The 14,728-nt window shown below is 35.2% G+C and overlaps 1 protein-coding gene across 9 annotated transcripts in view; it reads left to right on the top strand.

The window, feature by feature from the left end:
- LOC107586315 (leucine-rich repeat flightless-interacting protein 2-like) overlaps window positions 1–12,336 on the top strand; it is a 38,051-nt gene extending 25,715 nt beyond the window's left edge. For 3 of the 9 annotated variants that reach the window (XM_016273602.1, XM_016273600.1, XM_016273598.1), the window contains 16 exons: window positions 616–681; window positions 956–1,000; window positions 2,268–2,333; window positions 3,219–3,296; window positions 3,636–3,665; window positions 3,776–3,901; window positions 3,988–4,158; window positions 4,997–5,089; window positions 5,240–5,332; window positions 5,596–5,688; window positions 5,829–5,973; window positions 8,694–8,743; window positions 8,885–9,002; window positions 9,113–9,192; window positions 9,405–9,509; window positions 11,652–12,336. In XM_016273602.1, coding sequence (XP_016129088.1) covers window positions 616–681; window positions 956–1,000; window positions 2,268–2,333; window positions 3,219–3,296; window positions 3,636–3,665; window positions 3,776–3,901; window positions 3,988–4,158; window positions 4,997–5,089; window positions 5,240–5,332; window positions 5,596–5,688; window positions 5,829–5,973; window positions 8,694–8,743; window positions 8,885–9,002; window positions 9,113–9,192; window positions 9,405–9,509; window positions 11,652–11,762 — 1,470 coding nt within the window. In that variant the 3' untranslated portion in view covers window positions 11,763–12,336. Of the gene's footprint in view, window positions 1–615; window positions 682–955; window positions 1,001–2,267; window positions 2,334–3,218; window positions 3,297–3,635; window positions 3,666–3,775; window positions 3,902–3,987; window positions 4,159–4,996; window positions 5,090–5,239; window positions 5,333–5,595; window positions 5,689–5,828; window positions 5,974–7,537; window positions 8,140–8,693; window positions 8,744–8,884; window positions 9,003–9,112; window positions 9,193–9,404; window positions 9,510–11,651 lie in introns of those variants that run through there. The other 6 variants (XM_016273599.1, XM_016273601.1, XM_016273603.1 and 3 more) reach the window with 6 other exon arrangements.
- The last annotated feature ends 2,392 nt before the right edge of the window (window positions 12,337–14,728 follow it).

Raw genomic sequence — 14,728 nt, 5'->3', positions numbered from 1 at the left:
TTTGATTTTAAGGGGCAATTAGATTTTTTCTCATGGGCAGGTGTTGGAACAATTTTTATTTTGTTTAGATATACACAATATATGTAAAACAAAACTCCCTGTTGGAGAATTGCAATAAACATGTATTTTCATTAGCATATTTGTGCATCTACAGTTAAATTAGTTTTATAATAAATAGAGAACACACCTATAGATTTGATGTTAATATTTACTTTTAATAAAGCATTACTAGAAAAAAATAGCAGTGCTTCATTTTGCAGTAAAGTTGAACTGTTTGGTTAAGATAATTTTGTGTTTGGATGGCTGTGCTAATTGTTTTGAGAACAAGTACATTGCATTGGAGAAAAGTGTCAAATCGATTTTTAAATTCCAATTTGTTTATTTGAAACAAATGTAATAAAATGTAATAAATAAGTATTTATGATGGAATTGATTACTGATTAATGAATCAAGATTCTGTGCAACTGCATTTTGCACAAAGAGCACTGTCACTGCTTCTTTCCTCTTTCATGCATTCAGACTTGCTGAATCACACTTGTCACCTCAGCTACTTTCATTTTTTTTCTTAATTTCTCATTCTCACATTGTCCTTTTGTCCTCCTCTGCTTACCGTAGGGCAACCACACAGATCTCTGCAGCAGCACCAGCAGTCTGCCTTCAGCCAGACTACAAAATGGACGGGTCTGTCCCTCTCACAATCCCCAACAATTCATCTTTATTCCTTTCTTTAGAATTAGTTATCTTCTTCATTGTTTTATCTTATAACCCTTTCTTCCTTTTGACTGCTCCTCCTTCCCCAGTCATTTCACAGGAACTTTCAAACAAATGTCAGTAAACCACAACAGTAGGGTTCTGGACATGAAGAGATTATTTATTTTACTTGAAGAATGTGGAGTATTGAAATGCAATGTTATGAGCATATATATTTCTTCCTCCTCTCTCTGTGTGTTTTTAGCCCTCTGCGCTTTTTAGTGAACCCCCCCGTTCAAGAAGTCACAGGGTTTGTTTCCATTTTGTCATCTGCATGCAAATTTACTTGCAGATCATTTGGTCACTCTGTTTCATTTTGGTGAATACATGGCACATATATGAATGAACATAAAGATATAGTTCATCCAAAAATGGAAATTCTGTTGTCACTGAAACCCATATGACCTTCTTTTTTTTGTGTGGAAGACAAAAGGAGAGATCTAGTAGAATGTTCAAGCTTTTCTTTTCTATACAATGAAAGTGAATGAACAACACAGTCCCTTTCCCCATTTATTCCCTTTTGAAAAATAGGTGCGTTTCACTATAATGAATGTGCTTTTGTAGTGTACTTCAAATATCAATAGTAGGCCTATATAAAAAAGTAATTACAGATTACTTTCATGACTGTTTCACACTTAAAATGCACTCTGTAACATGAAAATTGACATTACAATTTTTTTTCTTTATTTTAGATCATGCTTTAATAATCTTTTTTCATGCTTTAAAATACACGTATTATGATGTGTTTACTAACATATTAAAGGACGTGTAAAGTACCTGATTATAATTTAAACTGCAGTATGATATTCAATGTTACATTTAAAGTTAAAATATTTTAATTTGTACTAACTGCTTATAATTCATTACAATGCAATTAACGAGAAAACATTTTCACAATGACTTCCATTCTAGAAAAGAGCTGCTTGAACATTCTGCTAGATATCTCTGTCTCTAGCTTTATGTTTGCTAAACCTTTAGAGCAAAATGCTACCAGAATTTTCATTTTTGGTTAAATTCTATTATTTAGGGGCATGTGTTGTCTGTGTTCAATCCCTCATGCAACCTGCATACAGTTTAGTAACCTGATACACAGAACTTCTTTGGTTACACGTGTTGACAAGTCTCTGGCTTCCAAAGCCTCTTGCTCAGACATCTAACGCAGCAATCAATTCTTTATTTAGTCATTCCATAAGTGCTCAGAGTACATCAGAGTGCATTAAGGTTGATGGCTAATGTGTTAACGTTCTGTAAACATGCAAAGAAGCTTTCTTTGCGCTCCTCTGTATGTAATGAGCATTTCCTGTCCTTGATGTGTTTAAAGTACATCTCCCCTGATTGTTAGCAGCCCTGTTAGATCTCATTTCATGGTGGTGAAGCATTTTGGATTAATAAAGCGGTCATTTAAAGGTCTTTATCGTCTTTTTAAAGTGTTTGTTGTGTTTTCCGTGGTTATGTTTGAGAGATATCGTCTGTAAGAGGTGAATGTAGTATGGTGAGGTGTTCTGTTCTGTCTGCAGGGGTCACTGCATGAAGAGAGTTCATACTCTGCCACTAGGCGTTTCAGTGGCTCCAGCGCTAGAGGCGTAAGGCCCGAACTTTACCTGTCTCTTTGACCGTGGCATGACCTGATACCCAATGCTACTCTGGGCTTGTTGAGCGTCTTGCATGGTTCTGTTTTCAGACCACAGGCTTGACTAGGTGTTGTTTGTGTCTTTGTTTATGTCTTGAAGTTTCTCTGAGGAAAGTTTGGGAGCTGTTTTTCCCCTATAATGAGAGTGGGATGGGTGGTGTTTGTACTGTATGTAAAGCATGGTTAATCATCTTGGATTGAATTTCCTTCTGTCTTTTGTGTGGTCAAAGTATGGTTGTTTACTAGTCATACAGACTGACTCTCCTTCGCACAGAAACCCGCTAACGCTGTGTGTATGTCAATGTGTGTTTTGACCTACAGAATGGGCTTGGTTTTACACTACTGTTCAAAAGTTTTTTGAAAGAAACTAATGCTGTTTTCAGCAAGGATGGATTAAATTGATCAAAAGTGACAGTAAAGACATTTATTGTTTCCAAAAACAAACAAAAAAGTTTATTTTGAACCTTCTGTTCATTATCAAAATCCTGAAAAAAAAAGAATCACAATGTTACTTGAGCACCAAATCAGCATGTTACAACAATTTCTGAAGGATCATGCTGCTGAAAATTCAACTGGGCCATCACAGGAATAAATTAAATTTTACAATATTTCTGTTTGCACTGTATTTTTTGATCAAGCCTCGGTGAGCATAAGACACTTTATTCAAAATCATTCAAAATCTTACTAACCCCAAACTTTTGAATGGTAGTGTATATGAGACTGTGTACTTTCTGAAACTTCGTTATACTTGTCAGTTCCTATATATTTTCCCTTATGCTCTCTTCCTGCTAACATCTACTCCTCATCCCATTTTTCTCTATACCTGCATTCTGGTCAGCCTTCAGACTACAATGGCTTTCTGGGCTCCAGTTCCAGGGCCTCCTCTAGGGCGAGTTCAGCCCGTGCCAGTCCAGTGGTGAGCTTCCCTTTTCGTTTTCTGATCAAGCTTTAGTTCTGCAGTTTCAAGGTCACATCTGCCATCCTTGTAACATATAGAGATCCATGGCAAAAACTGACCTGCTCTCTCGCTCCTCTGCATATCCTGTTCCTCTCACTAAAATCTTCAGTATCATGTGGAATTAGCATGAACCTTGTTTGTGCCATGCTCCCTCTAGTGGATAAAGCATGGAATATATCTCTAAATGGCCCAGTATTGTTTTAGATCCTGAGCATTTCTCATTTAATTTAGACATAAGAAATCTGGATGGTTTTTCAATGTAGCATCTACTGAACACATTCCATTTTTTTCATTCAGGTGGAGGAAAGGTCAGATTTCCTGGAAAAGGTGAGTAGGATCATTTTTAGGATTTTGAATAGATTCACAAACATCACGGTAGATAATACCACAACAAAGTTATCCACCAGACCAAGTAAATATTTTAACTACATCCTCAGGGGTCCAGGACAGCCTCCACCCTCTCTGCTGCAACTCTGGCATCTCTGGGTGGAGGTTTATCACGAAGAGGAAGCTGTGATACCTCAATTTCAGCGGACACTGAGGCCTCCATACGGGAAATGAAGGTCATTTTGAAAGTGTATTTATAATGCTGTATTAAAATGACCATGGTCTGTATGTAATTTCCTCATTTTTGTTTGTCTGCTCTCAGGACTCCCTGGTGGAGGTGGAGGAGAAATACCGTAAGGCAATGGTGTCCAATGCTCAGCTGGACAATGAGAAGACAAACCTGATGTATCAGGTGGACACACTGAGAGACACTCTGATGGAGCTTGAGGAACTTCTGTGTGAGAAACACAGAGAGTGTGAGGAGAAAACCAAAGTAAGGGCTGTCAAGTGGTGAAATCACTTTTTTTAAAGAAAAAATCCTCTAGAATAATTGACCCTTTTACAAATGCATAATTGTTTTATTTTTGTTCAATACAAAATATTAAACTGATATAGTCATAACCAAGTATATATTGAGCATATCTAAATATATATATTTTTATTTATTATTAAAAAGCATTAAATCAAACTTTAAGTCAAAATTCCATATGAAGTGCAAAGGGATCATTTTGACCCCTTTCACGAAGAATTAGAATAGTGAAACAAAAATTATGTTGTTATCTTTTTCAGAACCTATGACCAGGAAATGTATTATTAACGCTGCGGAAGCTCACATACAAGTTTTGACGTGCAAGAATAATAAATAGATAAAATACCCCAAAATTCACACTCTTATCGGGTCAGTTTGACCCCCTTTGTGCATTCACGTGTTAAGACTAATCATAACTAAACTAAGTGGCAGTGTTTTCTGTTATATTACGAAAACAAATAGCATTTCATAAACAGTTAGGGTGGTTTCAATACTAAATCGGTTAGCAGAGGAGGGCACACAAAGATATCAACAATCAATATACACATAGAAGTAATGTGAGCATCAGAAAATGATAAGTAGATTGTTAATATACAAGAAATAAACTGAAATGCACACAATCATAAAGATGATCATTGTGAAGTCAGAGTATGCAGTGGCCCTTTAATTCTGAGAAATCATAGAATGACTACTGTTCAAATAACTGTGATAGTGACTACTAATAATCAGGAATTCAAATTTTAGTGCATACTTCATCAATTATGTGTGTGTTTTTTATTTTTTTTATTTTAATGTATGTTAGGACTTCGAGCGAGAGCATCATGCCCACAATGTCTTGAAGTTCCAGTTTGAGGAGATGAAGGAAACCCTGAAGCAGAGTGAAGAGTTGCGGACGGTGAGCATCACCAGTAAATGATGGAATAGTCAAATTCTTCCTTGCGTAGATGAATTATGTGTTATTCTGTTCTCTTCTCTCACATTTTCCTCTTAATATTCTTTGACCTATCCCTGTTTTCCTCTGCTTACCCTCATGGCCGGGGCTCAGGAAGCCCAACAGTCTCAGGGAAAGCAGACGGACTATATTAGAGAGATCGCTGACCTGCAAGAAACATTGGAATGGAAAGATAAAAAGATCCGGGTACAATAACCTTCCATGGCCATTTTCCATTAATCATGTCACATTAAAACTCTTCTTTCTTTGTATTTTAACACTTTTTATCCTAAATATTTTTATTCCCCCTTAATACTTATTAACTTATTAACCTATTAACTTAATGCTTAACAGCTGAATGCTTGATACTGTCACATGACCCTTGTAGTCTTTCCAAACCTTACGTGTTTCCTTTACTCCTCTGTTCTTCCTTTCCTTGATTGTTCACGTTTGTGGACGGCTGCATTAAGGCCTTAGAGAGGCAGAAGGAATATTCAGACATTATCCATGATGAACGGGAGGCACTCAGGAACGAGGTTTGCCGGCTTAGGGATGCTCTAAAGGTAGAGATATAGAAGGAATACTGGCAATCACAGCCAAGAAATAGCAGTCATTATATTAGCATTATTATTTTGACTTTAAAGGATCATAATAAAGTAATGGAATAAATGGGAGATTGAGATCAGATTGTATTCTTTCACAGAAACATGGCATTATTCTGGGATCTGAGGTGACGGCCAATGGGGAGTTAGCAGACAGGGCGATTGATGGGCATGCTGATGCGGAAACAGCCTCCCGATTGAATCAAGACTCTCACACGCCCACTATGAGTGGAGACAGCATGTTAGGTAAGACAAATGGTTACCAGATTTTTAAAAAACACATAATTAAGCATTTTAAACAAATCGGCTATTGTAGCTTATTTGTACAGTATCCAACTTAACTGTAGTCAAATTATATGCATTTTTACAATTTAGCTTTTATGGTATTTTGTTGCTACACATTTGCAATGTTTTATTTAATTATAGAAACCATTATCCTGCAAGAAAAGCAAAAACTAAATGAAAACATTTAGTGAAAACCTAAAGTAAATGAGACAAAACTAAGCAAAAATGAAAACATTTGTGTTAAATTAAATAAAGATCAAATAACTAAATAAAAAAACATAAATAATAACACTAAATGATAATGCATTTTCTCCAAAACTAAGTAAAATGAAATGTCCACAAATTAATGTTGGAGTCAGCTTTCAATATATTATAAAACATGAATCCAGCTGCATTAAACATGAAAATGCCACTAGATAGCAATAACACTAGACTCTGCTGAAAAAAATAATGCTATTAAACATCTTTAAATTATACCACTTAACATTAACTGAAAAATATTAAAAAATAAAAAAATATTACAAATTGGTTAACATTAACCAAAATATTAAACTAAGATAAAATCAATAAAAAAAACTCAAAGACTGAAAAAACACCCCTAAAACTAACAATGCTAATGAAAATGTAAAAAATTTAAAACTAAATAAAACTGCAAAACTGTAATACTGATCTAACCTTAAATGAAAACATTTTTTCCCCGGTGCCCTTTGTAAATATTAAACTGCCTGTTTGTTTGATTAAATGATGCTTGATTTGCTCCATTCTCAATATATCCAGAAATGTAAATTTTTAGTTGTCAACAACAACAAAATCAATCTTTATTTTTCCACATCTGAGGGTATCTCTGCTGGAATTCTCTCTTCACTGATCAGCCTTTAATTCAATCAAGATCAACTCTGCCATTTGCTTAACAAAATCAATTCAATTATTTTCAGTGTCTTTCTGTTTTAATGGAATCGTAATTGTGATTCACTCTTTGAATCCAATCAAGAGTTGTTTTTCATCTGGTATTTCATCTCAATCTTAGTAATGTTGCAGGCAGAGCTTCATAAATGCACATCATCTCAAGCACAGAGTTAGAGATTACTCAAAACTATGGTGAGACTTCACAGTTGGTGGAGGGAAATCTTTTTGGTGTTGTTTCTTTGTTATGAGGAAATATTGTAAATGAGGAAATATTTACTGTATACATCCCCCAAAAATAAGTTAAAAGAGAGAGGACTACAATTTCTGAGGCATTTTCTACAATTTTCTTTGCTATCTGAAGTGGTCTACTGTTAAAACCAAACAAAACAGGTCAGAAGATGAAAGATACATTGATTCAAGTGCAGAAACTTCACCTCATGTGCCGCTATAATTATTTAAACCTTAAAATCAGATAATATCTGAAATTACAGTATATGAACCACAGAACGGTCAAGCAGAGAAAAATAACTGCATAGAAATCAATGCTGGCATTAAAACCTCTAAAGATCTATGTTTGAACCCACAGAGTCTAATGAAGTGGATATTTTTAATACCACAGGAGACAATGATGCACAATCCAGGAACCAGCCAGAGACAGAGGCTGAGCCAGAGTTACAGTTTGTGGAGGACACATATAGCATGCCAGTAGAGCACAAGGGCACAGCGTTCTTTCTCGATAGTTGTGAGGAAGCTGTTGCGTTGGATGCTGATCTTTTAGTGCTGGATGATGTAAATAGGCATATTACTGTACCAATAAAAGAAATCACGAGTGGACTGAGTATAGAGAATAAAACACAGAAGTTCTTCAAGACCAAGCTTAAGATGAAGAGGATCTTTAGCTGCTTTGTGTCATAATTTTTTAGAGAATAATTTTAATTCGCTGATGTTTATGACAATATTATTTTGATGTAATGTTGCAAAATGTACTTTAAATCCTCCATGCAAATGAGACCGATCAAGACATGCAAAGGCTGTTCAAATTCTTTCAATATTCTAAAATTAAAAAGCTTGATTTAAAAAAAAAAATTCTCATGGAGGACATATATATATATACAGTGTTATATGCAGAAAATGCATATACAATTAAATGCATTGTGTTTTGCAAGAAAAGTGTACTTTTTTCATGTTTACCAATGCTGTAATTGTCATCATACATGTAACACCACAAATAAAAAGCAAATACCAAAAATGTTTTGTTCGAACACACATACAAATGTAATAATAATCATGATAATGATGATGATGATATTAATAATAATAATAATAATAACAGCCCCATATACACATTTTCTATTTATACACAATGATATATTAATAATAAATACAATATTATTGATATGTAGGCATTTTTAATTGATTACGTGATATGCTGATCATTAAATTAATTAAATAATAAAGCTTTAAAAAGACATTATAAACATGGCTTTAGAAATTAATACATTGTATATTTCCTTATTTCTTATGACCACAGCAATCTATTTTGCAATCCAGTCATGCATTAGACAAATATTTATAGTCATGTTAACTGCATTTTTTTGTAATTCATTGTAATAAATTAACATTTTTAATTGACTGACCAATTTGTATACTTTGTGCTGCAAGTTTTTGTTTGTTTGTTTTTTAGTGCCTACATCATCTCGTTGTATGTTACATTGCCCAATTTGTTTTTATGAGGCTCATGTGCTGAATATTTTTTTTTTATTTGCAACTTTCAGAGATCAGATTGAGGAAGCTGGTGGAAGAGAGAGAGAGTTTGCTCGACCAGGTGAGTTTTGTCATTTCATACTTTTCAAGTGATTCATTGTTATACGTATGATTAATATTGTAGGAGAACATTTTGTGAAATACCTGTAATGCCTGTCATAAGGACTTTGTTAGGATGACTAATCTGTGTGTGAATGTGCAGGTGCGGAAGTATAAAGCCATTGCAGAGCAGAAACAAAAGAATGGGACAGAAGAAACAGGAAGCACAGATGAAGATGACCTACAGAATGGTCTGGACCCTCATATTCTAGATCTGCAGAGTAAGATACGCCTTTACATTTTATTCACCATCAGTCTTAATTAAGGCTGGTTTGTAATGTAGAGTTTTCATGTGAACTCTCAAATCTATTTCAACTTATATTTTCTACAGGAGATGCTAACAGGCAGATCAGTGACCTTAAATTCAAGCTAGTCAAGTCTGAGCAAGAAGTCACAGCACTTGAACAAAACGTAAATCAATTATACAATTAACACTTTCTATCCAAAGGCACAAAGTGTACTCTTGCATGCAATTTCATCATCAGTAGTTCATAATGTTCTCTTTTTATGTTTAATCCTCCTTTATGCACTGTTAATTTTGTTCCTCTTGTGGTACAAACAGTTCCACAGGAAATGATCTGACATTATTTCATGCATAATCTGTAATCTCTGTCATGTGGCAGATCATTCGGCTGGAGGGTCAGGTGAGCCGCTATAAGACGTCTGCTGAGGCTGCAGAGAAAGTGGAAGATGAGCTAAAAGTGGAGAAACGCAAGTTGCAGAGAGAGGTACACTAAATTATTAAAAAAGAAACCCACTAATATTCCAAACAATTTAGCAGCAACTGCAACTTTCTTACACTTAAAAATATTGAGTACATTTTATAGCTGTGAAATCAATGAAATATGCCTTATGAATTGAATAAATGTATGTAAGAAATGTAAATAGATCTGAATAACTACATTTGGTGCCATGACAAATGAAAAGAATAAGTTAAAAGAATAGTTCACACAAAAATGAAAATTTGCTGAAAATTTACTCACCCTCGGTTAGGGCTGCATAATAAATCGAAATTAAATCACAATCAAGAAAAGCTGTGATAGTCATGCGCATCTTGTCAGTGAAGCGCGGTTCTGTGATCAGTAGTAAATCTCTATTCGAAGGCCAGAGGGCGCTCTCCAAATACGTCCCGCAGAAGAAATCCAGGAAATCTCTATAGCGGTTGCTGAATAAACAGAAGATTTAACTGCTTTCATTGATTCAACGTGACTAATAAACACACGACTATGACAATATATGATTTCTATGAGTTCTTATTATAATTATTATTATAATTTTCATTATAATAAAGTATATAATATGTTTAATCCTCCTTTATGCACTGTTAATTTTGTTCCTCTTGTGGTACAAACAGTTCCACAGGAAATGATCTGACATTATTTCATGCATAATCTGTAATCTCTGTCATGTGGCAGATCATTCGGCTGGAGGGTCAGGTGAGCCGCTATAAGACGTCTGCTGAGGCTGCAGAGAAAGTGGAAGATGAGCTAAAAGTGGAGAAACGCAAGTTGCAGAGAGAGGTACACTAAATTATTAAAAAAGAAACCCACTAATATTCCAAACAATTTAGCAGCAACTGCAACTTTCTTACACTTAAAAATATTGAGTACATTTTATAGCTGTGAAATCAATGAAATATGCCTTATGAATTGAATAAATGTATGTAAGAAATGTAAATAGATCTGAATAACTACATTTGGTGCCATGACAAATGAAAAGAATAAGTTAAAAGAATAGTTCACACAAAAATGAAAATTTGCTGAAAATTTACTCACCCTCGGTTAGGGCTGCATAATAAATCGAAATTAAATCACAATCAAGAAAAGCTGTGATAGTCATGCGCATCTTGTCAGTGAAGCGCGGTTCTGTGATCAGTAGTAAATCTCTATTCGAAGGCCAGAGGGCGCTCTCCAAATACGTCCCGCAGAAGAAATCCAGGAAATCTCTATAGCGGTTGCTGAATAAACAGAAGATTTAACTGCTTTCATTGATTCAACGTGACTAATAAACACACGACTATGACAATATATGATTTCTATGAGTTCTTATTATAATTATTATTATAATTTTCATTATAATAAAGTATATAATAATGCAATGCTAATCGACATAGCCTTTATCACTGCTTAGAATATGAAATATGTTGCGCGCCTTATTCTGTTTAAGAAGCCACATCTCACAGAAGGATTTATTTCAAACACTCGACTGACGTTATGAAGTGAGCTTGGAGTAAAAACATGTTATTAGATGTGGTATTTTCACGTGCTTTCAGATGGAGCAGCATTTACTACACAGAGCCATAGTTCACTGAGAAGCTACACAAACAGCTGTCATTATCGCAGAACGATATCTTCGACTTCATTATTGCGCGATTAAATCATCTGCGATAATGAATGCGATATTGTGTAGCTTGCCAGTGAACTGTGTGTAGTAAATGCTGCTCCATCTGTTCTTTTCTTTTTTAATGAAAAAATGAAAGTCAAGTCACCTTTATTTACATAACGCTTTATACAATACAGATTGTGTCAAAACAGCTTTACAATATTAAACAAGAAAATAGTGAGGCGATAATGCAAGAGGACAAAACATGCTATTTTGCAGTTAAAGTCAGTTCATCATTGATTCAGTGATGTTATCGTCCAGGGCTGCGTTTCTCAAAAGCATCGTAAGCTTAAGTACATCGTAGACCCATTGAAACCAATGGAGCTACGATCAATTTAGGCTTACGATGCTTTTGGGAAATGCAGCCCAGCTTAGGTCAGTTCAAATAGTATCTGACACTTAAGTGATACTCAGAAATTCTTTTTATGTAATTTACAGTCACTGATTTTTTAGAGTGTGATGTAACAAGTGCTGTGTTTATTCTTTAGCTGAGGTCTGCACTTGATCGTAGCGATGAGCTGGAAGCAAGCAACAGCCACCTTACGAAGAGACTAGAGAAGATGAAGGCCAATCGGAGTGCTCTTCTGGCACAGCAGTGACGCCCACCTGTGCCCACTCATCACCCACTGGCACCAATGATCTGCCACCCATAATACACTAAAACTTCTATAAAAATCATACCAAATTAGCCCAATCATGCTAATTCAGACTTAAAAAAGTAAATATGGCTGACAACCTCCATTTGTTTGCTAGTGGGATTCCAAGCGGAAGACATATCAAAAACTAATTCTTACTGAGGCTCATTAAAGTGACCTTTGGTTTGGATTAGCAGAATTCAGGCCCTCAAGGAGCTCTCAAAAAGTTTCTGACTGGTTACTGATCTCTGTGTCAACAGACCATCTCAGCAAAGGCCGAGCACAGCTATTGCAGCATGTTCCTTTATGGTAGCATGTTGGTTTAGTAAACCAGTCGTGAGGGACATGACTTATAAGCAGACCATGCACTTTATCCCTGCATCAGTATTCAAATTTTGTTACACGCAAGCTGTAACATATCTGTACACAGAACCGTTTTGCAAAATTAGGTAATTGAATTTGTGTAGTCTAGAGATTATATGTGACCCTGGTGCACAAAACCAGTCTTAAGTCGCTGGGTTATATTTGTAGCAATAGCCAAAAATACATTGTATGGGTCAAAATTTAAAAAAAAAATTTTAATGCCAAAAATCATTAGGATATTAAGTAAAGATCACGTTCCATGCAGATATTTTGTACATTTCCTACTGTAAATATATAAAAACGCAATTTTTGATTAGTAATATGCATTGCTAAGAACTTCATTTGGACAAATTTAAAGGTGATTTTCTCAATATTTAGATTTTTTTGCACCCTCAGATTCCAGATTTTTCAAATAGTTGTATCTCGGCCAAATATTGTCCTATCATAACAAACCATACATCAATGGAAAGCTTATTTACTCAGAATTGACACTTGAGACTGGTTTTATGGTCCAGGGTCACATATGATTGACATACAGAGACAGTTGTGTGTTTTCTTGCAATTTTTGTTTAGATGGGGAGTGTTGTTTACACTATCAACAACTTATCGACTTATTGCTATAAATGTCAATTTTGTTTCACGCCAAATCTGTGTGTGTGTGAGCGTGTTAGTTTGCGCATTGGTCCATACCTAGATAAGGTGTCTTCACAATGTTAGTAATTTTTGTTTTTATGCTAATGTTGATGCAATCAATTATTATAACTTTATGGAGTAAATTTGGGTATAATTCAGGCTTTGAAGGATTTGAATCATTGTCCTGTTACAAATGTTCTCAGCGCTCACTGCACTTAGTTTTCTTTGTTGCTTTATGAAAGCACTCAATATTTTTTCTCACATATCCAGTGGGCCAAATTATGAAAATATTTTTGTTTTATTTAATATGCAGGTTTAAGACCCCCTACTTACTTTCCGTGTATAAAAACCTACAGACATTGGTCATTGTAATATGGTTAGTAGAATTAGACAGTATGCACAGCTGATCATCAATACTGTTTCATGTCCAGTTTAAACTCAGATCATGGTGCAACTATATCATCTGAGGGCTAAATGGACATTTGAGATGTCACCAGCCTGAAAGAGTGATCTCACACAGCTCTGGACACATCTATGTGTAGCCATTCATCCACATTTGAAGGCAGTGAAATTGTGAAATTACAGTGAAATTGCTGTAAATACAGAGTTATAAGGAAGAAAAAAAATCAAACCTGCTTTAAAACCCAGCAACACAATTGTAGCTGTACAACTTTACAACAGCAACACTTCTTTAACAAAAAAGCAAAACAGCAAGACTTATTTGACATCAAAACAAAAATTTAAAAAAAGCTGTCTAATCACTCTCGCTGTACTTTGATGTCATACACAGAATGGTCTGTGCAGTGCTGCTTCAAGTCCTACACCTATTGTGTTTTATTAGGAGATGCACAACAGTTCTTCTGTGGCTTTATAGGTAATATTTTCACGTACACAATTTAGCAAAACCAGACAAGATTGTGTCTAATATATACCACAATATTAACTTCTTATTATTGACTTGTTATAAATAAATATCATATTCGCAACTGGTCAGTGTTCAAAAAATGCTGGGAAATCACTTCATGTAGCCCTACGTTCCCAATCCTGGTCCTGGAGAACCCCCAACACTGCACGTTTTTGGTGTCTCTCTTATCTGACACGCACATTTGAGGTCTTGGAGTCTTCACTAATGAGCTGATGAGTTGAATCAGGTGTGTTTGAATAGGGAGACATCTCAAATGTGCAGTGTTGGGGGTTCTCCAGAACCAGGATTGGGAACCACTGTGTGACGACTTTCTACTTCGAGGACCTTGATAGAAATGTAGTGGAGTGAAAAGTTCAATATTTGTCTTTCAAATGTAGTGAAGTTGAAAAATAAGTTCCCATAAAAAAATCATACTCAAGTACAGTACAGATACTCAAAAAGTGTACTTAAGTACAATACTCAAGTAAATGTACTTAGTTACTGTCTGCCTCTGGTTATTAATATGATATCTTAAGAGCAAGCCAACAAGATTCGAAAACGAAGTGTCTATTTACACTAAGTGCAAATAGCCCGCCTTGGTGGCAGAGGCTATTTACACTAGCTCCACCCACAAACGTGTGATATAAGACTAGTCATCACTATAAAAGATGGCCGTAAATGATTAGTTTCAGTGGCGTAGATGGTAAAGCGTATAACGTAGTTTTTTTTTTTTGACACGATCGACCCGAGTTCGAATCCGCCTTTTGCCAACTTTTTTTTCTCCCTTTCCGATGTGATATGAGCCTATAATATAATCTATAGCTATTTGCACTTAGTGTAAACAGAATCCATTGTTATTTACACTTAGCATCCATCACTATTTGCTCTTATAGTGTAAATAGCATCTATCGCTAAGAAAATATAATATTTTCACTTAGTGTAAATAGCATCTAATCTTTTTTGACAGCGCAAATAGCCGCTGCCATTTGAAAAATGGACCATGCTCCCTTTTAACATTAAATAACACAAA

The sequence above is a fragment of the Sinocyclocheilus grahami genome, unplaced genomic scaffold, assembly GCF_001515645.1.
Source record: "Sinocyclocheilus grahami isolate Dianchi unplaced genomic scaffold, SAMN03320097.WGS_v1.1 scaffold80.1, whole genome shotgun sequence".
NCBI lineage: Eukaryota > Metazoa > Chordata > Actinopteri > Cypriniformes > Cyprinidae > Sinocyclocheilus > Sinocyclocheilus grahami.
Note: the sequence above shows the minus strand (reverse complement) of the source record. Positions and strands in the feature narration are given on the sequence as shown.